This window comes from Schistocerca gregaria, chromosome 6, assembly GCF_023897955.1.
Source record: "Schistocerca gregaria isolate iqSchGreg1 chromosome 6, iqSchGreg1.2, whole genome shotgun sequence".
NCBI lineage: Eukaryota > Metazoa > Arthropoda > Insecta > Orthoptera > Acrididae > Schistocerca > Schistocerca gregaria.
This window is the reverse complement of record NC_064925.1, coordinates 480,006,183-480,033,230: the sequence shown is the minus strand read 5'-3', so window position 1 is coordinate 480,033,230 and position 27,048 is coordinate 480,006,183. Positions and strand designations below refer to the sequence as shown.

At 42.1% G+C, this 27,048-nt stretch overlaps 1 protein-coding gene across 1 annotated transcript in view; it reads left to right on the top strand.

Moving 5' to 3' along the window:
- LOC126278243 (glucose-6-phosphate isomerase-like) overlaps window positions 1–27,048 on the top strand; it is an 83,351-nt gene that overhangs the window by 8,457 nt on the left and 47,846 nt on the right. The window contains exons 3-4 of the mRNA XM_049978229.1: window positions 13,962–14,153; window positions 14,379–14,459. Coding sequence (XP_049834186.1) covers window positions 13,962–14,153; window positions 14,379–14,459 — 273 coding nt within the window. The remainder of the gene's footprint in view (window positions 1–13,961; window positions 14,154–14,378; window positions 14,460–27,048) is intronic.

Genomic DNA, 27,048 nt, shown 5'->3' with positions numbered 1-27,048 from the left:
AACTTGCTGTCAGTGCTGCTAACCTACCAGCTGCCGACGAGAGGCAGGGAGTTAAGAGGAGTGGTTTGTTTGGATCTGATTCAGAGACTGTAAGAGCTGTGGCCGGAGGTAGTAGTCATGTGTCCATGCATTGTATCTGAGTGACTGCGTAAATGTGTGTGCGCTCTCATTTTCTGACAAAAGCTTTGGCTAAACATTTAGTTGTGAGAGTATGATTGTCTTTTATGTGGGCCTGTCTGCTTCACAGCAATTATCTTTACAGTAAGTTGCTATCTGTCCTCATTATTATCAATCCTCAGACTATTTGAATTAGTTATCTATGGCATGGATTGACCACCGTTGTCTCCTTTGATCAACATGAGCTAATATGGGTCATGAGTAGCTAGCCACACGAGTAGATTTCCGTGACAGGCCAAAACCGGTTTCTGCAGCTATCTGTAATGGATCAGGCCTTCCAGTCTGAAGCCATTCGGTTCCCACTGATGTGCAGGCCCTGTCTGTCGGATCTAGTCTCACCGATCTGCCTGCAGGCTGGGTCTGTTTGCATGTGACATAATGCAGCAGATTTTCATGGTTTATCCATGGACCCAGGACTGTGGTGCCCCTCAGCACTGTCTTACCACAAGCATGTTGTACAGCATGGCGTTTTATAGACTTTTTATTTGTTCTAGTACATTTTGGCACTTCAAAAGTAGTTTATATGTTAAAAAGTATGGACAATAATGAGGAGGAAATTGTCAGTCTCTGGTGGTTTGTACACATATATTTATTGGAAAAAAAAGTCATGCAATATCTGTTGAATAATAGTTGTAGCACAGTGGGTAATAACTGACAATAACGAACATAGTAGAACCAACATCTTATTGGCGGTCACCTACAGTGTTAGTTTACACAACTCTTCCCCACCATATGCACTGCTTTCAAGATGCCTACTTTTTTCTGAGGCTATTTCTAAAGTCAGTGAAGGGATTTCTGCATCCCATTGTGACTGGGGCAAAAAATGGGTTCATTACGATAAACCTAAACGCAAAAAATCATGGGGATATCCCGGCCATGCTTCCACGTCTATGGCCAAACTGAATATTCATGGCTCAAAGATCATGCGCTGCATTTGGTGGGACCAGCTTGGCGTTGTGTACTATGAGGTGTTAAAACCAAGTGAAACAATTGCAAGTGCTCATTATCGAACGCAATTAATGGATCTGAGCAGAGCATTGAAAGACAAACAGCCGCAATACAGCGAGAGGCATGGTAAAGTAATTTTGCAGCACGACAACGCTCGACCCCAAGTTGCAAAAGTGGTCAAAACATACTTGAAAACGTTAAAATGGGAAGTCCTACCCCACCCGCCGTATTCTCCAGACATTGCTCCCTCTGACTTCACCTGTTTAGATCAATGGTGCGTGGCCTGGCTGACCAACACTACCGATCTCACGAAGAAGTTACAATTTGGATCGATTCATGGATTGCTTCGAAAGATGAACAATTTTTTCGACACAGGATTCATACACTGCCTGAAAGATAGGAGAAATTTGTGGCCAGTGCTGGAAAATACTTTGAATGACACATGTGTAACCAATTTGTTTCATTAAAGTTTGAAATGTTGGGAAAAAATGGTGGAAGCAAAGTTGTACACCTTGTATAATCTATCTGAAACCTTCTAGTGTCTCCAGGCGTCTTCCACATGTACAACCTTCTTTCATGATTTTCAAACCAAGTGTTACGCTCAGTGCAAAATTCTTCCAGGCAGCTCCCTCTTTCATTCCGTATCCTCATTCTGTATTCGCCCACAACTTTTCCTTCTCTTCCTTTTCCTGCTGTGGAATTCCAGTCCCCCACGACTATTAAATTTTCATCTCCCATCACTATCTGAATAATTTCTTTTATTTCATCATGTATTTCTTCAATCTCTTCGTCATCTGCGGAGCTCGTTGGCATATAAACTTGTACTACTGTGGTAGGTGTGGTCTTTGTGTCTAACGTGGCTACAATAATGTGTTCACTATGCTGTTCATAGTAGCTTACCTGCACTCCTATTTTTTTATTCATTACTAAACCTACTTCAGCATTACCCTTACATGAGTTTGTATTTATAACCCTGTATTCTCCTGACCAGGAGTCTTGTTCCTCCTGTCACCGAACTTCACTAATTCCCACTATATCTAACTTTAACTTATCCATTTCCCTTTTTAAATTTTCTAACCTACCTACCCGATTAAGGGATCTGACATGCCATGCTCCGATCCGTAGAATGCCAGTTTTCTTTCTCCTGATAACTATGTCCTCCTGAGTAGTCCCCGCGTGGAGATCCGAATGGGGGACTATTTTACCTCCGGAATATTTTACCCAAGAGGATGCCGTCATCATTTAATCATACAGTAAAGCTTCATGCCCTCAGGAAAAATTACGGCTGTAGTTTCCCCTTGCTTTCAGTCGTTCGCAGTACCAACACAGCAAGGCCGTTTGGGTTATTGTTAAAAGGCCAGATCAGTCAATCATCCAGACTGTTGCCCCTGCAACTACTGAAAAGGCTGCTGCCCCTCTTCAGGAACCACACGTTTGTCTGGCCTCTCAACAGATACCCCTCCGTTGTGGTTGTACCTACGGTACAGCTATCTGTATCACTGAGGCACGCAAGCCTCCTCACCAACGGCAAGGTCCATGGTTCACAAGTAATATAAAATACAAAAATTACAATTCAGAATGCAACTAAACTGCGTAAGACACACTCCAACATCTTAAAACAGCAGAAATATCTCTACGAAAATCTTAGTATGCATCAGAAAGGCACTTATACAATCATTTCGAACATTGTGAAAGCTGGATTGCAATAAAGAACTGAAGAAGCCATTGGAATGTGGGAGGGAAAAATATTACGCAATATTTCTGGATCAGTGAAAGATGCTGTCAGGTGAGGAGTGAATAACATACACATGTACAGACATGATTTTGCTAAATGGGGACAAACAGCGGGAAACAGTCCCTGAGCAAGTAAGGTCATACGGACAGACATATGGAAATGCGTTGCGAAGGAGATACACCCACTTGAAGGTGGAGATGAAAGATATTTGACTGTGACCTCCTTATCATCACCTGGCACATGATCTGCCAGTATGGCTTATACCAGGCTACTGTGTGGAACATTCTACATTAAGGACAACCACCATCCGTACCACTTTCTGTATCACTTACAGCTCGTGCATGCCTTATTAGCTATGGGCTTACCGGTGCAACAACGGTGTTGTCACTCTCCTGTCTATGGCTGAGAAAGTTTACTTGTATCCATTTGAATCTGGGAATGTCCCCACATGGTGTATGTGGAGCATGTTGGAAATGGCCCTTCGGAATGGGTAATTTACCGAGGGGTGGTTGGACGTGACATCCTGTCTTAGCCAGCTGGCATTGGATGCAGGCTCTCGTCTACAAAGTGCAGTCATGTTTAATGTTAGCCCAAACGAAACGTTCTGTTATGAGTTTGTGTCGAGCATACACCGAGGTGAAACAAGTTGTGGATGAGGTTGAAAAATGTCTTCCTGAACTTCTGTGAGACAACTGGTCATTGCCATCATGGGATGCATCGCACCAAACTACTTTGGCTGTGCCTGTGATGGTCCACTACTTGAGCTGGAGGCCTGTTCTGTGTCCAGCTAGCAGGTTTTGAAGGTCGGTGTAAGTTGTTTATGCCTCCCCTACTTGTTCGAAGTCATACTGATGTGGCGGCAAATAGTGAGAGGTAGTCAGCCACCATGTTTTCTGCTCCCCCTACACAGCGGACATCCGTAGTATATTGTGAAATAAAGTCATTGAGGGGCAGTATTGACTGGCAGGTTAGTAATAGCATCAGTCAGAGGTTGGTGGTCTTTGTAGATAGCGAGCGATTGGCCGCCGATTTCATCTCGGAAGTACTGAACTGCCTTGTATATCGTAATATCACCAGAAGCTTGTGATTGAAGGTTGACTACATTTTATAGGAGTGAGAAAAACCGTAGGGGTTGGATTACACTGGAGACTTCCACTTGCAGCACTACCCCATTCGTCCGGTCACTAGCGTCTGCCATTATAACATTATGGGCATCCGGCGATGGGAGTGGTCTGAATGAGTTTGGTTTCGATCTTCTTGAAAGCTGCTTGCATATCAGAAGTCCAAGTGAGCTTATGTTTGTCCGACGTGTTCTTGCCGTGAAGTGCCTCTGTGAATGGCAGAAGGTTTTCTGCTGCTTGGGGGAGTTTTGTCAGTAAAAATTAATTACTCCTAAAAAAAGGCACAACTCTTGATAGTCCGTTGGGGTGTTAGGTTATGGATTTGGCCTATCTTTTCCAGGGTGGGGAGGATGCTGAAAATGTCGATGATGTGACCTATGAATTTAACACATTTTTGCTGGCATTAGCATTTTTCCTCATTGACCACAACACCATCTCTGCTAGTTTGTCGGATACTGCTTAGAGCTGTTTCTCATGACCTTGAGCTGTTTGTTAGGAGATAATTACATCGTCCAAGTAACAATAGCAAAAGAGCATGGTAAAAAACAAGCCATCAATGAACTGTTGCCAAGACCTTGCTGCATTCTTCAGTCCAAAGGGCATAAAAAGGAACTCAAATAGGCCAAATGGTGTAATTATAGCCTTTTCGGGATGTCCTCCGTGGCCACTGGAATCTGCTAATAAGCTCTTTTTATAGGCGATCACGCTAAAGAGGTTGTGTCGACCAGTTCCGGGAGAGGTCCTGAATATTGGTCACGGAGTAACTATCAATGATGGTGCACATGTTCAAATGTTTATAGTCCCTGTGACAGGTGCCATGTTTTTTCATTCTCATAGCAATCAATGAGGCCCACGCACTGTCTGGTGATCTGATGGTGCCGTCGCTTCAGTTTCTTGATCATGGCCTTGGCCATCTTTATTTTGTGAGGAGCGAGGTGGTGGGGCCAGCGTTGGACTAGTGGACCGGGGATAGTATTAATTCTGTGTACAGTACCATCATGTACAATGTTAATCTTTTTATGCGGCTGATGTAGATTAACATGTGAGGCACAGAATCTGCTTGCAGAGGCGATGTTACTTTTTATACTCGACCCACTCACGAGAGCATTATCATTGTTTTTGCACGGCCTGCTCACGGGAGTGTTGATACCAGAAGTAAGAGGCGCTGGACTGATCTGTGGTTCTGAAGCCCTGGCAGCATCTCGGGCCTGCGGTTCTCATTGTTGCCGGTGCGAGGACAGTTGTTGCTATGTGGTGCGTAGTTGTTCCATGATCTCGGAGTAGCGCTTGTGGAGGTGTTCGTTAGCTGCTTGTGAGCTGGCATTGGTGTGGCAGAGGTCGGTGTACGCAGTAATCACAGTTTTAAGCTCCTTGAGCTATACCTGGCACTTCAGCGTGAGATCCAGTACTGTTTCAGAGATAGGAGAAGCGGGCGGCGGAGTTTCATCCACCGGTAGGTGATCACTGTTTACTCCTCTGATCGGCATGTGGCCATCGCATTGTAGCAGTAAGGACTGTCCAAGTCCGGCAGAAGGTTATAATGCCTCAAAAAATCTGCGCCCAACACTGGCTCTGCAGTGTTGGCCACGAAAAATGTTCATAGATGAGGGTGTACCCGTGGTCTAGGGGTAGCGTCTTTAATTCATAATCAAAAACTTCTTCGGTCCCGGGTTCGATCCCAGCCACTGCCTAAATTTTGATAAATAATCAGCATTGGCAGTCGAAGACTTCCGGCATAGGAAGTCAGCCTCATTCTGCCAACTGCCTTGTCAAAGAGGGCAGAGGAGCGGATAGAGGTTCAGGGCACTCTCTTGTGCTAGGGGTGGGAAATTGCCCCTAAAGGCGGAAGAATCAGCAATGATCAACGACATGAGGATGCAGAAGGCAATGGAAACAACTGCATTAGACACGTAACGTGTATCCACAGGACATGTAGCCTGTAGTTGAAGAAGTGTCATGATGATCTCTCCATTGGCAAAAGATTCCGGAATAGTCCCCCATTCGGATCTCCGGGAGGGGACTGCCAAGGGGAGGTTACCATGAGAAAAAGATTGAATAATCAACAACATTCTGCGAGCCGGGGCGTGGAATGTCAGTAGCTTGAACGTGGTAGGGAAACTAGAAAATCTGAAAAGGGAAATGCAAAGGCTCAATCTAGATATAGTAGGGGTCAGTGAAGTGAAGTGGAAGGAAGACAAGGATTTCTGGTCAGATGAGTATCGGGTAATATCAACAGCAGCAGAAAATGGTATAACAGATGTAGGATTCGTTATGAATAGGAAGGTAGGGCAGAGGGTGTGTTACTGTGAACAGTTCAGTGACTGGGTTGTCCTAATCAGAATCGACAGCAGACCAACACCGACAATGATCATCCACACAATTCTGAAGATGGCAAGAGCGAGAATTATCACACAATCAGCTTAACAGCTCATGCATCGAAGCTGCTTACAAAAATAATATACAGAAGAATGGAAAAGAAAATTGAGAATGCGCTAGGTGACGATCAGTTTGGCTTTAGGAAAAGTAAAGGCACGAGAGAGGCAATTCTGACATTACGGCTAATAATGGAAGCAAGGCTAAAGAAAAATCAAGACACGTCCATAGGATTTGTCGACCTGGAAAAAGCGTTCGACAATATAAAATGTTGCAAGCTGTTCGAGATACTGAAAAAAGTAGGGGTAAGCTATAGGGAGAGACGGGTCATATACAATATTTACAACAACCAAGAGGGAATAATAAGAGTGGACGATCAAGAATGAAGTGCTAGTATTAAGAAGGGTGTAAGACAAGGCGGTAGCCTTTCGCCCCTACTCTTCAATCTGTACATCGAGGAAGCAATGATGGAAATAAAAGAAAGGTTCAGGAGTGGAATTAAAATAGGTGAAAGGATATCAATGATACGATTCGCTGATGACATTGCTATCCTGAGTGAAAGTGAAGAAGAATTAAATGATCTGCTGAACGGAATGAACAGTCTAATGAGTACACAGTATGGTTTCCGAGTAAATCGGAGAAAGACGAAGGTAATGAGAAGTAGTAGAAATGAGAACAGCGAGAAACTTAACATCAGGATTGATGGTCACGAAGTCAATGAAGTTAAGGAATTCTGCTACCTAGGCAGTAAAAAAACCAATGACGGATGGAGCAAGGAAGACCTCAAAAGCAGACTCGCTATGGCAAAAAAGGCATTTCTGGCCAAGAGAAGTCAACTAATATCAAATACCGGCCTTAATTTGAGGATGAAATTTCTGAGGATGTACGTCTGGAGTACAGCATTGTATGGAAGTGAAACATGGACTGTGGGAAAACCAGAACAGAAGAGAATTGAACCATTTGAGATGTGATGCTATAGACGAATGTTGAAAGGTGGACTGATAAGGTCAGGAATGAGGAGGTTCTACGCAGAATCGGAGAGGAAAGGAGTATGCGGAAAACACTGATAAGGAGAAGGGACAGGACGATAGGACATCTGCTAAGACATGAGAGAATGTCTTCCATGGTACTAGAGGGAGCTGTAGAGGGCAAAAACTCTAGAGGAAGACAGAGATTGGAATACGTCAAGCAAATAATTGAGGACGTAGGTTGCAAGTGCTACTCTGAGATGAAGAGGTTAGCACAGGAAACGAATTCATGGCGGGCCGCATCAAACCAGTCAGTAGATTGATGACAAAAGGTGAGGGTGTGGTTATCCAGTTGAACTGTGATAGAGGCCGTGCCTATCACAGGAATCACCGAGTCTTTCATGGCACATAGTTTTATAGTGGACGGTATATGTTTTCCAGGAGCCACCTGAGGTGGCAGTGTACTAAAGTTGGCGCCCCTATTGACTAGGAAGTGTGCTCTAAGACGGTTGTTGTAAACTAACCAGGAAAGTACTTGGGCTCGAACAAACACAAATAAACCAAAATCATGTGAGAAATAAAGTAAAGGTATCTTACTGTACTAGTGATACTCCCGCATTTGCAAAACTCTGCAGTCGTCCGTTAGAGGCCTCTACGTATACCATGCCGCATTGCACACTGACATGCCGGTACGCCAGTGAAGACCAGTAGGGATGGTGCAGTGTGCCTCTGAAGTTGCGTTTTGTGACATTATTTGTCTATCGAAGCGTCAGATGGCTCGGCGATTAGTAATCAATCCTGCTAATGTATTGCGATTGGTTGAGATGAAGTTACGAAGAACCCTTCTTCAAGATGGTTTTGGTGTAGAAGACAAATCATTCGCATGTTTTCTGGTATCTATTATAGTGCAGGAATATGAGCATAAGTTAGAAACAGATATTGTTATAACACTAACACACAGTGATGATGATAGGGATGATAATGACGAGCAACTCATTGCAAACGGTAGTGGTACGACGAGTGCGGGAAGAGGTGATGGAAGCAGTGACAGTGAATACCAACCGTCTCCCAAGAAGAAGGTTAAATTTGCAAGTATCATCACGGCGTTTGATGACAACACACTGGAGAACATGTACAATGATTATTGGGTAACAGGTTAAGAGGTTTCGACACATACGACAAGCTTCTGAAAAGCTGAAGTCTAAAAGCAATATTATAAACATACTGGATTACGTGGCAAAGAAAGGAGAAGGAAATAGTTTTCAAATGAAATCGTACACTCTGTTAAAGACCATAAAGGAGCATGTAATGGCGAAATTCGGTGAAGTGCGAGAATGCGGTTCCACCGTTCATTATTGGCATTTACAACATTGGGCATTGGACGTAGCCAGAAATCTTTGGTGTACAAACTTTACAGCTTCACTAGGATTTATTACTAATTTGAAAAAGGAGTTTAGGATAACATCACGCTGTATCACTATGCTCCAAGCACGAAAAGATAAGAATGACGAAGAGCTTGATTGAAAGAGCTCAAACGTTTGTTGCTGACGTCAATGAGCATATCACGAGAGAAAACATCGATATTAGTTCTGTATTGAACTGTGATCAGAGTCAGTTCAACTATGAACTTTCTTGCGACAGAACACTATCCATGAAAGGGGAGAGAAATACTGTCGCAATGTTGCAATCAGTTAACTGTGCAACACATATTTACATGATCGATGTTGCTATATCAATGGATGGACGATTGGCAGACACTCTTATATTTTCTTCCAAGAATCCAGTGGAAAGTTGGGACCCCGCGTGTCAAGGGAAATAAACGCGGTGCCCTCCAAATGTCATCGTCGATGCAAGTGTGAGTGGGAAGATGACGAAACAACATCTGAAGACGTTTTTTCTGTCAGTTTTGAATCCATATTTGTCAAGAAAGTCATTAGTAGTTTGACTCCTGGTCTGGACATGAGGAGGAATGAGTACTACCGGAAGCATCTGGCGGAAAAATGTAGATTTAAAAATCATTCTGCTTAAAACTACAAAATATGCACAACCTCTGGATTTGCATTTCTTCAGGCAATATAAAATATATGCCAAGAGAATAACAGACTTCATTAAACTATGTTACAGTAATATGCAGCTGAAATTGCACGACAGATTCTTTATCATGAATATGCATTCTGCCATTTACAATCAGTTATCTGCAGGAATATACAGACCAATGCTTCGTTGCATGTGGCAGAATGCTGGCTACAATATTGGTGAACCAGTGACCAATTTCAAAAGTGTCATTGATGTGGCGTTCAACACTGACATTATAGAACGTGCAAATATGCCACGATCAACTTGCATTTCTTCACTGTGTGTTTTGCAGTCATTCGTATTGCTCAGAGCATTTTATTGACATTGCGCATTTACATTTATAGTTAAGATTGCTGCATTCCGTATGGCGTCTACAATTACATCTACAGTGATATATAGATTATGACTGCAGAGTTTTGCAGAAAAACGATACCCACCAGCACATTCAGAGGTACATAATGGTCCTGTAACCAAAAGTTCATACAGATCTGTTTGTTAGAGCCCAAGTACTTTCCTGGTAAGAGCCATGCACTGTTAGAATGTAGATGCAGATTATGATGAGTGTTGTAATGTTTCATAGTGAGGCAGCTTGAAGTAGGGGAGTGACCTGATGCGCCTGTGTCAGGCTGCTGTTCGAGTTTGGGTAACTGCTGGATGGATGGCAGTGATATGTGTTGGCAGTGAAGCATGCGTGGAACCACGAGGGGCGTTGTGACTGGGCAGGTACAGTAACCTAGCTAGGGGAGTTGTTGTGGTGGTTAGGCATGGGTCGACAGCTAGGTGTGAATGTGGCAAGTGGTGGTTTACATTCCACTACAAACGTGGCGCCTCGGTCTGTCGTGGTATCTGATTATTGGTGCCTTGCTGCAACGTAGTTTTGTGAGGCTGCTGCAAGCACGGCATGGAAGGGCTTGGCTGAGGTCAGAAAAGATCAACGGCTGTCTGTTGGCTGGGCACTGCGCAGCGAGTGCTGCGCGGTGGTCTCCACGGACAAGGCCAATGTGGAGATGTGCGAGCTGGCTGTAGATGCAATCGGTGTTGATGATGGTGCCGGAGCCAATGTGAGTCTTTATCAAGGCATGACGTTGTGTGAGGGTAAACATCCAGTTGGCAAGGCATAACCAGGTTTCCATCTGTTTGTCCTCAAGCATTAGCATTGCTGTCTCAATATTTTCAGGAAGCTTCAAAAGCCATAGTGACCATAGAGCACAATGTGATAAGATGTTTGTGTTGATTCGGAGGCGTAACCTGTGCCACAGCACTGACTGATTTTCATGGCCCAGCGACGTTTCAGCGATGGCTAGGTGGAGTGGGTGTTCAGGCGAATGCGATAGGCCTGTAATGTGAGTGTCTTCACTGTCACATTTCTGTTAGTGTTTGGTGTGTGCAATAGAAGGTTGCTGATAAGATCAGTGTTGGCGTGGTGGTGGTTCAAAAGCACCAAAACTTGTCATGGTCGTCTGTGATCCCGGCCTGCTGCCTCATGCACTCACTGAGTGTGAATCATATGTGCGGAGAATCAACTTGTGGAAGCAGCAGGTGTAACTTGATGTATGGCCGCTGGTAATCTGCTTGGTGGCGAGGGGCCGCGAGCAGTATGAGGTGGGTGTAATAGTGCAGAGTATCTGGTGCGGGTTTGTGAACACTGTCTGGTGGGGCCTATAGAGGTGGCAGCTGTTGTCGTGGTGCAGTAGTTGTGGAAGGTATGTCAGTAATGCGGGTATTTTGACCAATTATCATGGAACATGGCACAGATGTCATGGAGGACAGTGTTATAGTGGGGCACCAAGGAATGTGGCACGGTGGACGGGTTCTGATTGGTGGCAATTGTAGTGGATGGCACATCGGCATGGGTCACCCAAAGCGGCAGCTGGTGAGGCTTGCTGTACTGATATGCTGTGATCGTGAGGTGTGAAAACCCTCCACTGTTGTAGGTAGATACGGCGTACCTGCTTGTTGAGTGATGTCACATGGCTGGCATGGTCCTGAGCACAGTGTCGCTGTTGTCGGTGTGACGTCACCATGATGATGTAATGAGGGTCACGGTGCGGCTGTAACAAGTATGATGTCACCTGGGTGACGTACAGTATCACGCAGAGCACGAAGTTCAGGCGTCGGCTGTAGAATAACATGGTCTGGTGCATGAAGGTCACTTGTAGGACGGATTTGTCCATAATAACCTGTAAATATTGGTGATCTGCAATGGAAGACGGTAGTATATGGTGACGATTGTTTGACAACAATTGCGGTACTCTGGAGGGTGTCCATAATTTGGTACATTGCACATGGAATGTCGATATGTGCTGAGTGACTAGAATGAAAATGAATGTGTGGGGTTCATTAACACTGTCACTGATTGGTATATTAGTAGCAGTGGTCATGTGGGAAGTGGGGATGGCAGCAGGAAGCCATTGTTCACCGTGTAGGGTCACTGTTTAGGTAGCTCAGTTAATTAAGGGAGTTGCAGGCTTCATTTCACCACCTTCACTGATAACATCATACTTGATTTGCGATATAGTGTTTTTGTATATTTGCCGAGAGATCATTATGCCCTGGTTTGGCGGTTGTTGAAACTATGGGAACTTGTCGACCGTTCGAGAACTATTGTTGCACTGGTTATATCGTCAGAGAATCAGCAAGAACACCAAATAAATGCACAGATAAATCGTCTGTATTAATGCCAGGTGATGAAGCACCATCATGGGGCATATTCTTCGTGGCGTGGAGTTTGTATACCACAGTAATTGCTGGAATCCCGGCATGAGTATAGCTCGGTATTTCATGGTGTGGTTGAAAAGAAAATAACGGGGCTACCACTGTTGGTAGTTGAGTGGGCATGGTAATTATGACAATGCATAATCACTCTCACTCCCATCACTTACTGTGAATACTGTTATTCTTGCAGCGCATAACCAATGCGTGTAGCATAGAGCGCGTATTACAGATGACTGATCTGACAAAGATATAGTTGTTCTTGCTGCAGTAGGGTAGTGATATTATACGGGATAGAGCCAGTGGCTCTATATCCACAGAAAATCGTTGGTGTTCTTTCAGTCGGTTTCAGCCACCCTCCCTGAAAAAGCACAAACTGTCCCTTCTCTGGTATTGCTACAGTTTGTCAGCAATTGCTTAATATCGAGATTTTGTCTATGTAAACTGTTGATCAGAGTAACTTTCCTTGATTTCGCTGATACAAATGGGAATTTAAAATTCAGGTTTTGCCCCTTGTCGAGCTTAAGATTGCAGCAGGCACGAATTCTAGTGCACATGTGGCAAATTAGACTCTGTTGTGGCTACTTGGTGCAAGTCATTACCTGAATTAGTTTGTGGGATTGTTTCTGTTTGACTCAGTACATGGTGATACACAGTAATTCGTCACACACAGAAATATGTGCACATCCATATTAAGATGTAATGATCATTTAGATGATGTGAATTCTGATTTTATACGTGAACAATTATCCTAGCATTTTAAAAGAAAGTCACATAATAATTTTAGTGTAGAAGTTTATGACAACTAAAACATACTTGGAAAATGTGATCGGTAGCACAGTTGGTGTCAAATATCTGTGACTATTGGTGAGACAGGAAGGGAGCTTGAGTGAATAGGAAGAAATATAAGGTCCATATTACTGGGTCAGATACATAGAACTCTCTCCACCTTCACCAGTGATTAACGGGTAAGTTGACTTTAGTTTATATTCATCGTGAGGAAAAATGACACAATGGAGGATTGGATGATTTGCTGGCAGGGTTGTATGTGATAGCATTACTTGTAGTTAGTAATGTGGTTAATCTAGTTCCATTGATATTGATCAGTGTTGTTGTCAGAGCCTAAATGGATGGCTACTGATGACCCATATCATGTATCCAACAACTTGTATTTTTTTAGTGTTGGCTTCTTGTCATGATTCAGGGCTCTACACAGGTTGCCTCTACTTGCAGTCGGAAAGCTCAGTATGTCATTAGACTGCCTGGAGAGATCACGCGATGAGTTCGTGGCATTATTCTGTGAAATTCAGACAGATGTGTCAACACAGTTTGATGCTAAAGTATTCATCTGCATCCCATTGTGCATTCCTCCTATTCCAACAGCATTCAGCTACATGAAATTTCTGGTTATGAAGAAATTAATGTAATAGACTTCTGAGCTATCATTTATATGTGATTTGTCATATGACCATCTTGGATTTCAGGAAAATTGATTATAGAAAGGAAAATATACATGAACTATTGCAACACTTCATGTGTGTTTCCTCATTTTTACTTCACAGCAGCTGTACACAACATTGCATTTTTAAATATTAACAGAGAACTATGGAGGGAAACATTTTTATGTGAAAATTATTTTTATTGTAATTTTAGTGTAAAATGTCCATCAATTTTGAAATGCCATTTCTTTAAACATATTTTTAAAGTATTTTGCAACAGCTCTTTTCTTGTCAGATAGTACCTTAATTCTGGAACAATCTCCATACTGGGGGTGATAAGTCCCCTGTACAGTTACGTAATTGCTTTTATCTGCTCATGAGTAGTCTTTATTTACTAGTTTATTGCTTTCAGGCTAAAGCAAGACAAGTTGAGAAAGCACGTGATCTCATGTTTTCGGGTGCTAAAATAAATTTTACTGAAGACAGAGCTGTTTTGCATGTGGCACTGCGAAACCGTAGCAATACTCCAATTCTTGTTGATGGAAAAGATGTAATGCCAGAAGTGAACAGTGTTTTGGAGCACATGAAGACATTTACAAAACAGGTAAAAAGTTAATAGTTGGTTGTACTAGTATTGATATTATGAAGGAAAACACAGTAAATGTATTTAGACATGCTTGCTCATCACACTCTTTATGTAATTATCCACTTCTTACTGCCTCATCCTAGAATGGATGGTTCTCATTGCTCACATTATGTTTAGAGCAGAAAAATTGTGTTAAGGATTATACTGCATTTGTCATAAATTCCAATAATTCTTTTTTTCTAGGTGATCACTGGTGAATGGAAAGGATATACAGGGAAACCTATTAAAGATGTAATTAACATAGGAATTGGAGGTTCAGACTTGGTAGGTATGAATTGTGAGATTCAACAATACAAATAGATTAGTGAAGTAATAACAAATTGTGTACATAAGTAATAACACTGGATGTGGGGTTTTCTATCTGGCAACAGTGTTGGGCATACCCTTGCCTGTGGTGACAGCCGAATACTATAGAAGTCTCTATTCAGTTTCAGCCGTCTAATGTAGCATGATGAGCTCTACCGATTTTTCGAGCACAGCTGTTATTTCTCGTGTAGTTTGAATCTCCATGATTGAATATTAAGCAAGAGAGTATCATGAAGGTATTTTTTTCAGATTCTTGTACAACAACAATTAAATATCTTAGCAATCGTTAGGAGAGTTCATTTATTCATGGGTTCGAATATGTGGGCAGCTGAAGGCATATTCAAAAGGTTGAGAATCAATTGAAGATAAGCCTTTAGAGTTGAAGACCTCAAACTGTGTAATAACCAGGAATTTACAGAAAATTGATTTTGAGTTACAGATTGAAGAATGTATGTGGAACTGTTCGTCATGTACACTGATCTAGTGTGACATGGATCGGTCATAACAATGATAAGGACAGGCCTTACAAGGATAGCAGGAGAGATTCTAAGTTACATAATTTTTGACAGAACTGGAAAAAATTATTACATGTTTTTTTAATAGTTTCATTGGCTAGCTAATGATTCAAAAAGTTCTACATCACTATGCAGGGTATCTTAAGTTACCTTCTCTCCATAATACCAGTATCATACGCTATTTTGAGAAAAGTTTATTGTGAAACATTTTTTGCTTTTGTTGTATTTTTCCAGTTGCATCCTCAAAATTTTACTCCTTTACTCCTTTACTTCATGTAAACACAGAATTTAAGTTTGCTCGTGGTACATTTTGTTTCTTGCTTTTAAGGATAATGTCTGTTTCAAAAAAAGGTAAATCTGCTGCCCAAATTACTGTTACCTTTTTTTCAGCTTTATTCACCCATAAATTTACAGTTGCACTGTTTTACTTTTCTGATAACAAAAAGCAAGATGTAGCAGATCCAAGACTAATTAGTTACTATTGTGAATCACATAGTGTTTTTGAAACAATTAAGTATATCAAAATGCTGTCTTGTGGTAGATCGGTATAAAGAATTACAGTGGTTCACTAGAGGTTGCCAAGTTATATCTAGCCTTAGGTATGGGTGTGTTCATTGTATTGTGTTGATTCTACCAATTGTGTTGTCACCTTGAGGAGAGAAAACTCCTCAGCCGAGATCACATATGGAAAGCCTCTATTTATGGTGACTGGTTTCGGTAAACTAAATTACCATCATCTGATCTTCTGAGATGAACACCTGTCTTGCTGTGCTGCCATCAGTTTCTGATTCTCTATGACTGTTGATACATTATTCAGCAATATTACTCGGCTCTGACATCCTGGTAGGTCAAAACACCACTTGTTATTCCAGTTACTATCGCCTACAAAACTTCTCGAAACAGTACAAATTACTGTCTTGCAAAACTGCGTCTTCCTTATAGCTAATTGTTTTTCTTCTGTCTATACTTTGTTTTATATGGAGTTGAATAGTTCTGGTTTTTCCAGTTTGATGCTAAGTGTGATTAGTATGAGGAAGACACAGTATTGCAAGACAATATTCACTGTCTCAAAAGTTTTGTACACAATAGATAAATGGAATAATGAGTGGTGTTTTGACCCACCAGACTGTCAGAGATGAGTAACATTGTCGAATAATGCATCAAAGACGGAAGAGAATCATAAACTGATAGCAGCACAGGAGAGAGGTGTTCATCAGAGAAGATCAGAGGATGGTAATTCAGTATACTGAAACCAATCATTGTAAATAAAGCTTTTACAAATGTGATCTTGGCTGAGAAGTTGTCTTTCTTCCAGTTGAATATTTACAGATTACCCCATATTACTCAGCATGAGCAAGAAAACTACACTCATGCTCATAAATTAAGGATAATGCTGATACATTGTGATACAATGCTCTGGGGTGGTTTGTGGGTTTAAATCACCTTGGGGTCTGGTGCATTTGACCTGCGGTCATTGCACTATGGCACTGGCAGCAGTCCACGTACGCAGAGGTGTGTTGGTGCATATCAGAGTACGGTGCAGCGAGTAAGTGTGCAGAAGTTTTCAGATGTGCTAATGGTGACTGTGTTGAAAATGGCTCAAAGAACACATTGATGACGTTATGAGGGGTAGAATACTAGGGCAACTGGAGGCTGGTCAAACACAGCAGGTCGTAGCACGGGCCCTCCGTGTGCCACAAAATGTGGTCTGAAGATTATGGCAATGATTCCAGCAGACAGGAAATGTATCCAGGCACTACAGTACAGGATGTCTACAGTGTACAACACCACAAGAAGACCCATATCTTACCATCAGTGCCCGCAGACTGCCACAGAGTACTGCAGGTAGCCTTGCTCGGGACCTTACCAGAGCCACTGGAACAGTTGTCTCCAGACACACAGTCTACAGATGACTGAACAGGCATGGTTTATTCACCCATAGAGCTGCAAGGTGCATTCCACTCACCCCTGGTCACAGGAGAGTGCGTAAAGCCTGGTGTCAAGAACGCAGTACATGGTCATTGGAACAGTGGTCCCAGGTTATGTTCATGGAGGAATCCAAGTATAGTCTGAATAGTGATTCTCACCGGGTTTTCATCTAGTGTGAACCAGGAACCAGATACCAACTCTTTAATTTCCTTGAAAGGGACCTGTATGGAGGTCATGGTTTGATGGTGTGGTGTGGGATTATGATTGGTGCACGTACACCCCCGCACATCTTTGACAGAGGAACTGTAACAGGTCAGGTGTATTGAGACATCATTTTGCACCAACATGTCTGCCTTTTCAGGGGTGCAGTGGGTCCCACCTTTGTCCTGATGGATAACAAAGCATGGCCCCATCGAGCTGCCATTGTGGAGAAGTACCTTGAAACAGAAGATATCAGGTGAATGGAGTGGCCTACTTGTTCTGCAGACCTAAATCCCATTGAGCACATCTGGGATGCTCTCTGTTGACAGATCCCTGCACGTCTTCAAACCCCTACAACACTTCAGGAGCTCCGACAGGCACTGGTGCAAGAATGGGAGGCTTTACCCCAGCAGCTGCTCGACCACCTGTTCCAGAGTATGCCAACCTGTTGTGCGGCCTGTGTACGTGTGCATGGTGGTCATAGCCCATATTGATGTGAAGGTATATGTGCAGGAAACAGTGGTGTTTTGTAGCACATGTGTTTCGGGATGGTTTTCTCAACTTATCACCAATACCGTGGACTTGCAGATCTGTGTCGTGTGTGTTCCCTATGTGCCTATGTTATTACCGCCAGTTTTGTGTAGTGCCATGTTGTGTGGCATCACATTCTACAATTATCTTTAATTTATGGGCATGAGTGTAGTAAGATTGTACATCAATAAGAGGAGAAACACCTAGAAGCTTAATCTGAACATCATGCTAACAGTAAACTGGCACTGTGCTGCTTAACACTAAATGTATCATAAAAAGTGTTGCACTGCACTAAAGACATGCATTGTTTGGGTTTTTCGATTTGCAACCCCTCTCTGTATGTAGAGCCATGGAGGTAAAAGCAAGCCCACATTCTCCATGCATTTCAGAATAGTGCATTTTGCTTCCAGCAGTGGCTTGCGTACATTGTTTAGTTAGTTTACATGCCTCAGAGTGTCATTTCGGAGTTCGATCTTGTGCTCGTTGTTTCTTTGAATCGAGAAGGTTTGTTGTCAACCAGAGTTGCCATCTCCCTATTCAGCATACACAGTGATCATTAACAACCACTGTCATGAGGCGCATATCATTGAAGACAGGCCCTTTAGATGTTGGTCTACACTGGCTGATGATGGCTCATAGTTAACCTGAGGAGCCAAATGTAGGGAATGTTTTGACCCAGACAGCGCACAACTATATCCTTTCAATTACTTTTGCAACTAGACATTCAATAAAAATGACAGTGAAATGCACCTGGTATAATTTTAAATGAAGATGTGGGTAAGGGAACCTAGATCATTGGATTCGTTTTGTGTTTATAGAGTACAGGATTTGTGTGATGCCCGATGATTATTGAAACAGTTTGCAGGTGGCTGGGTGCTGATGCGTGTCCTGCAGATTAAGCACGTGGATCAGTCATGTTTCTGGCTGATACTAATCAGAATTCAAACCAGAAACTGTAGGGTAAACTTTTATAAATACTTTTGGAAATAATCAACTTTCCAGTTCTCTAGGTTCTGATATAACTCAATACATTTGTGAAGTTATGACATGGCCACAAATAATTGATGCCTAGAGTCCCTACAATTGTTTAGTTAACTTTTTGTTGTTCATGGTGGGATTTTTTGATGAAAAATCTGCAAATTTCATCTACATTATTTCTTTCCTGTGTGTCCAATGGCAGTATGAACATGGAAAAGAGGAGCTTCCCATGAACTTGTTAGTGTATCAGAATGTGAAACAGGAATAAGTCATCACATTTCATAAATTCTATGATTCCATTTTGATATGCATAAGATAAGGAGCAAAGTTTTTATAAGAACTTGCTGGTGCTGCTGCTGGATAAATAATATTGGCACTAAAGATAAAATTAAAATTTTCTTAAGTACTCAGATGAGCAAATGCACATACATAATAATGACATGCTGAAAACAGTTATCAAAAATACGTCTACATCTACATTTATACTCCGCAAGCCACCCAACGGTGTGTGGCAGAGGGCACTTTACGTACCACTGTCATTACGTCCCTTTCTTGTTTGTCGCGTATGGTTCGCTAGGAGAACGACTGCCGGAAAGCCTCCGTGCACGCTCAAATCTCTCTAATTTTACATTCGTGATTTCCTCAGGAGATATAAGTAGGGGGAAGCAATATATTCGATATCTCATCCAGAAACGCACCCTCTCGAAACCTGGCGAGCAAGCTACACCTCGATGCAGAGCGCCTCTCTTGCAGAGTCTGCCACTTGTTTACCAAACATCTCCGTAACACTATCACGGTTACCAAATAACCTTGTGACGAAACACACCGCTCTTCTTTGGATCTTCTTTCTCTCCTCCATCAACCCGACCTGGTACAGATCCCACATTGATGAGCAATCCTAAAGTATAGGTTGAACGAGTCTTTTGTAAGCCACCTCCTTCGTTGATGGACTACATTTTCTAAGGACTCTCCCAATGAATCTCAACCTAGCACCCACCTTACCAACAATTAATTTTATATGATCATTCCACTTCAAATCATTCTGTACGCATACTCCCAGATATTTTACAGAAGTAACTGCTACCAGTGTTTGTTCCGCTATCATATAATCATACAATAAAGGATCCTTCTTTCTATGTATTCGCAATACATTACCTTTCTCTATGTTAAGGGTCAGTTGCCCCTCCCTGCACTAAGTGCCTATCCGCTGCAGACCTTCCTGCATTTCGCTACAATTTTCTAATGCTGCAACTTCTCTGTGTACTACAGCATCATCTGCAAAAAACTGCATGGAAATTCAGACAGTATCTACTAGGTCATTTATATATATTGTGAAAAGCAATGGTCCTGTAACACTCCCCTATGGCATGCCAGAGGTTACTTTGTCTGTAGATGTCTCTCCATGAAGAACAACATGCTGTGTTCTGTTTGCTAAAAACTCTTCAATCCAGCCACACAGCTTGTCTGATATTCCGTAGGCTCTTACTTTGTTTATCAAGCGGCAGTGCGGAACTGTATTGAACGCCTTCTGGAAGTCAAGGAAAATGGCATCTACCTGCGAGCCTGTATCTAATATTTCCTGGGTCTCATGAACAAATAAAGCGAGTTTGGTCTCACACAATAGCTGTTTCCGGAATCCATGTTGATTCCTACAGAGTAGATACGACATGATTCGAGCAAAATACATGTTCTAAAATTCTACAACAGATCAATGTCAGAGATATAGGCCTATAGTTTTGCGTATCTGCTCGATGACCCTTCTTGAAAACTGGAGCTACCTGTGCTCTTTTCCAATCACTTGGAACCTTCCGTTTCTCTAGAGACTTGCGGTACACGGCTGTTAGTACGGGGGCAAATTCTTTCATGCACTCTGTGTAGAATGGAATTGGTATCCTGTCATGTCCAGTGGACTTTCCTCTGCTGAGTGATTCCAGTTGCTTTTCTATTCCTTGGACAATTATATCGATGTCAGCCATTTTTTCGTTCGTGTGAGGATTTAGAGAAGGAACTGCAGTGCAGCCTTCCTCTGTGAAACAGCTTTGGAAAAAGGTGTTTAGTATTTCAGCTTGACACATGTCATCCTCTGTTTCAATGCCATGATCATCATCCCAGAGGGTCTGGATATGCTGTTTCGAGCCACTTACTGATTTAACGTACGACCAGAACTTCCTAGGATTTTATGTCAAGTCGGTACATAGAATTTTACTTTCGAATTCACTGAAAGCTTCATGCATAGCCCTCCTTATGCTAACTTTGACGTCGTTTAGGTTCTGTTTGTCTGAGAGGTTTTGGCTACATTTAAATTTGCTTTCACAGTAGTTTCCTAACTTTGTTGTTGAACCATGGTGGGTTTTTTCTGTCCCTCAGTTTTACTCAGCACGTACCTGCCTAAACGCATTTCATGATTGCCTTGAACTTTTGCCATAAATACTCAACATTGTCAGTGTCAGAACAGAAATTTTCGTTTTGATCTGTTAGGTAATCTGAAATCTGCCTCCTATTACTTTTGCTAAACAGATAAATCTTCCTCCCTTTTTTATATTCCTATTTACTTCTCTATTCAGGGATGCTGCAATGGCCTTATGATCACTGATTCCCTGTTCTGCGCTTACAGAGTCGACACGTGTGGGTCTGTTTATTATCAGTAGGTCCAAGATGTTATCTCCACAATTCGGTTCTCTGTTTAATTGCTCGAGGTAATTTTTGGATAGTGCACGTCAAACAGTAAAACTCCATTTCATCCCTATTTACAGATCAACAGTGAAAGGTAAGTGCATGTGATTAATGTTAATTGCGTAGCAATTCTTTTTTCTGTGGCCATTATTGAGTGTGCAGTTCAGTAAAGGAAAAGGGAACATGTAATAAATTTATATAAAAAAGTACGCACAAGTTCTGCAGCATATAATGATGGTATATTTTTACCACATTTGCATTACCTAAAGCCAAAAATTGTGTATAATTGTAGGTGTTACTCTTTGCTCTTAAAAAGAGCTATTAAAATATAGGGGTTTACTTCTAAATAAATTTCACAGAAATATGTTTTAATTGAAAAGGTAAAAAAGTGTTCAGAGTAGCAGAGATTCCATTCGTAAATTACTCGCAGCCAAGTAGTGATTCCTATCAAACATTTTCAATTTTTACAAAAGCATTCACATCACTATAGTTTACCATGGCCTTCAGTTCCTGACTGCAATCTCATAACATACAGTAGTCTGTTGTCTTGTTGCAGTGTATTATTCATTTATTGTTTTCCATCATCAGGGATTTGGAATGAGTCAAGAGGACAACATGAGACTAGGACAATCTAATCTGTATACTGCATTAATAGTAGACTGTAACTACACTGCTTGGTGGTGCTGTTTTACATCTACATCTATACTCTGCAAACCACAGTGAGGTGCTTGGCTCAGAGTACATTCCATTGTACCAGTTATTATGGTTTCTTCGTGTTCCATTAATGTATGAAGCATGGGAAGAATGCTTATTCCAATGCCTTTGTACATGCAGTGATTATTCTGATCTTATTCTCATGATCCCTGTATGAGCGATACTTAGGGAATAGTATTATATTGCACGAGTCACCATTTAAAGCGAGTTCTTGAAACTTTATTTTTAGACTTTCTCGGGATAGTTTATGCCTATCTTGAAGATTCTTCCAGTTCAGTTCCTTCAGTATCTCTGTGACATTCTACCATGGATTAAACAAACCTGTGACCATTTGTGCTGTCCTTCTCTGTATACATTCAGTATTCCCTGTTAGTCCTGTTTGGTACAGATCGCACACATTTGAGCAATATTCTAGGATGGGTCACACGAGTGATTTATAAGCAATCCTCTTTGTAGACTGACTGCACTTACCTAATATTCTACCAATAAATCAGCCTACCACCTGCTTTATCCACAACTGAACCTATGTGATCATTCCTTTTCACATCCCTACAGAATGTTATACCCAGATATTTGTATGAGTTGGCTGATTCCAACAGGGACTCACTACGTTCATAGGATACTATGTTTTCTTTTTCATTTTGTGAATTGCACAATTTTGCATTTCTGAACATTTAAAGCAAGTTACCCATCTTTGCAGCACTTTGAAACCTTATTAAGGTCTGACTCAATATTTATGCAGTGTTTTTCAGGTAGTACTTCACTACAGATAACTGCATCATGTGCAAGAAGTCTGATGTTACCATTAATATTGTCGGCAAGCTCAGTAATATGAGACATGAACAGCAATGGTCCCAACACCCTTCTCTGGGGTACACCCGGAGTTACTTATGCATCTGATGACTCTCCATCCAAGATAACATACTGTGTCCTCCCGACCAAAAAGTCCTCAATCCAGTCACAAATTTCACTTGGTACCCTATATGATCAAACTTTTGGCAATAAGTGTAGAAGTGGTAGTGCGTCAAATGCTTTTCAGAAATAAAGAAATACAACATCTGCCTGATTCCTGTGATCCAAAGCTTTCAGTATGTCATGTGAGAAAAGCGCAAGTTGGGTTCACGTGATCCGTGTTTCCAGAATCCATACAGGTTGACGTAGAGATGGTCATTCTGGTCAGGATACCTCATTGCATTTGAGTTCAGAAGATGTCATAAGATTCTACAACACATTGATATCCAGGGTGTTGATCAGTAGGTTTGTGAATCACTTGTACTACTCTTCTTTTAAACAGATGTGTCCATTGCTTTTTTCCAAGAACTGGGCATTCTTTTTTGTTCAAGGGATCTACAATAGATTATAGTTAGAAGAGAGGCTAACTCAGCCACGAGTTCAGTATAGAATCTGACAGGGAGTCCATCGAGCCGAGGAGCTTCGTTCAGTTTTAATGATTTCAGGTGTTTCTCAACACCGCTGACATTAATATTTTTTTCATTCATCTTTTAAGTGGTATGAGTATCAAGGTGGGACAACTCTCCTGGGTTTTCCTTTTTGATTGAACATTTGGAACTGGATTTAAGCATTTCAGCTTTAGCTTTGTTGTTGTTGTGGTCTTCAGTCCTGAGACTGGTTTGATGCAGCTCTCCATGCTAATCTATCCTGTGCAAGTTCCTTCATCTCCCAGTACCTACTGCAACCTACATCCTTCTGAATCTGCTTAGTGTATTCATCTCTTGGTCTCCCTCTACGATTTTTACCCTCCACAATGCCCTCCAATACTAAACTGGTGATCCCTTGATGGCTCAGAACATGTCCTACTGACCGATCCCTTCTTCTTGTCAAGTTGTGCCACAAACTTCTCTTCTCCCCAATCCCATTCAATACCTCCTCGTTAGTTATATGATCTACCCATCTAATCTTCAGCATTCTTCTGTAGCACCACATTTCGAAAGCTTCTATTCTCTTCTTGTCCAAACTAGTTATCGTCCATGTTTCACTTCCATACATGGCTATGCTCCATACAAATACTTTCAGAAACGTCTTCCTGACACTTAAATCTATACTCAATGTTAACAAATTTCTCTTCTTCAGAAATGCTTTCCTTGCCATTGCCAGTCTGCATTTGATATCCTCCCTACTTCGACCATCATCAGTTATTTTGCTCCCCAAATAGCAAAACTCCTTTACTACTTTAAGTGTCTCATTTCCTAATCTAATTCCCTCAGCATCACCCGACTTAATTCGACTACATTCCATTATCTTCGTTTTGCTTTTGTTGATCTTCATCTTATACCCTCCTTTCCTGACACTGTCCATTCCGTTCAACTGCTCTTCCAAGTCCTTTGCTGGCTCTGGCAGAATTAGAATGTCATCGGCGAACCTCAATGTTTTTATTTCTTCTCCATGGATTTTAATACCTACTCCGAATTTTCCTTTTGTTTCCTTCACTGATTGCTCAATATACAGGCTGAATAATATCGAGGATAGGCTACAACCCTCTCTCGTTCCCTTCTCAACCACTGCTGCCCTTTCGTGCCCCTCGACTCTTATAACTGCCATCCGGTTTTCTGTACTAATTATAAATAGCCTTTCGCTCCCTGTATTTTACTCCTGCCACCTACAGAATTTGAAAGAGAGTATTCCAGTCAACATTGTCAAAAGCTTTCTCTAAGTCTACAAATGCTAGAAATGTAGGTTTGCCTTTCCTTAATCTTTCTTCTAAGATAAGTCGTAAGGTCAGTATTGCCTCATGTTTTCCAACATTTCTACGGAATCCAAACTGATCTTCCCCAAGGTCTGCTTGTACTAGTTTTTCCATTCGTCTGTAAATAATTCGCATTAGTATTTTGCAGCTTATTAAACTGATAGTTCGGGATTTTTCACATCTGTCAACACCTGCTTTCCTTGGGAATGGAATTATTATATTCTTCTTGAAGTCCGAGGGTATTTCGCCTGTCTCGTACATCTTGCTCACCAGATGGTAGAGTTTTGTCAGGACTGGCTCTCCCAAGGCTGTCAGTAGTTCTAATGAAATGATGTCTACTCCCGGGCCCTTGTTTCAGCTCAGGTCTTTCAGTGCTCTGTCAAACTCTTCACGCAGTATCGTATCTCCCATTTCATCTTTATCTACATCCTCTTCCATTTCCATAATATTGTCCTCAAGTACATCGCCCTTGTATAGACCCTCTATATACTCCTTCCACCTTTCTGCTTTCACTTCTTTGCTTAGAACTGGGTTTCCATCTGAGCTCTTGATATTCATACAAGTGGCTCTCTTTTGCCCAAAGGTCTCTTTAATTTTCCCATAGGCCGTATCTATCTTACCCCTAGTGAGATAAGCTTCTACATCCTTATATTTGTCCTCTAGCCATGCCTGCTTAGCCATTTTGCACTTCCTGTAGATCTCATTTTTGAGAAGTTTGTATTCTTTTTTGCCTGCTTCATTTACTGCATTTTTATATTTTCTCCTTTCATCAATTAAATTCAATATTTCTTCTGTTACCCAAAGATTTCTACTAGTCCTCGTCTTTTTACCTACTTGATCCTCTGCTGCCTTCACTATTTCATCCCTCAAAGCTACCCATTCTTCTTCTACTGTACTTCCTTCTCCCATTTCTGTCAATTGTTCACTTATGCTCTCCCTGAAACTCTGTACAACCTCTGGTTCTTTCAGTTTATCCAAGTCCCATCTCCTTAAATTCCCACCTTTTTGCAGTTTCTTCAGTTTTAATCTACAGTTCATAACCATTAGATTGTGGGCAGAGTCCACATCTGCCCATGGAAATGTCTTACAATTTAAAACTTGGCTCCTAAATCTCTGCCTTACCATTATATAATCTGTCTGATACCTTTTAGTCTCTCCAGGATTCTTCCATGTATACAACCTCCTTTTATGATTCTTGAACCAAGTGTTAGCTATGATTAAGTTATGCTCCGTGCAAAATTCGACCAGACGGCTTCCTCTTTCATTTCTTAGCCCCAATCCATATTCACCTACTATGTTTCCTTCTCTCCCTTTTCCTCCTGTGACCCTCAATTTCAGTTCCTGTTCATTCGCTAGGGACTGGACACCAACTTTGGTGGCACTAGCAGGCTTTACATGTGACCAGAATTTCTTTGCATTTTGTGAAAGATCGTTTTACAGTATTCTGGTCGGTAATCATTGATGGCATTACACATTGCACTCTTGACAGCCAAATGCCCTTCATTCAGCATTTCTCTATCTATAGCCCTATACTTTGTTTTACACCTATTATGATGCAGTAATCTGTTTCTTTAGAAGTTTCTTTATAGTGACTGTATACCATTGAGGTTCCCTTAAGTTATGGTCTTTTCTACGATTGAATAATCGGGTCTACTGCCGGATGTTTGTGTCGCTCTGTCACAATATTTCGGCCACGGCTCGTCCAACATCTATGGTCGTGGTAACTGTCGGGCCGGACCCGCATTTGGCGTTCCATTCGTGGTCCGTACCCCCTTGGCGCTGCCCCTGAGGTGTTGGCATTTTCCCTGGTGCTCCGACAGATGTCCGCGCCCGCCTCATCCACCATCTGCAGTTGTGGAAGCTGTCTGAGGCCCATCTCACGTCGGGCACTCTGTTCGAGGTCCGTGCCCGCCTGGCGCTGCTTGTAAGGTGTTGTCTCTTCCCTGGTGCTCCCTCAAACGTCCACGCCCAACTTGGTCTCCATCTTTGCCAGTTCTCTGAGGCCCGTCCTTTGTCGGGCACTCCGTTCGCGGTCTGTGCCCGCCTGTTGCTGCTCCTGGACAAGATCCTCCAATATGGCAGTCTCAGGTAGCACCTGAAGAAGGCAGTGAGTTATGTGGCCGAAATATTGTCCAGGAACAGCACCAGGCAGGCACGGACCGCGAAGGGATTGCCCGACAAAGGACGGGCCTCAGAGAACTGTCACAGATGGAGATCAAGTCGGGCGTGGATGTCTGAGGGAGCACCGGGGTAGAGACAACACCTTACAAGCAGCGCCAGGCAGGCACAGACCGCGAATGGA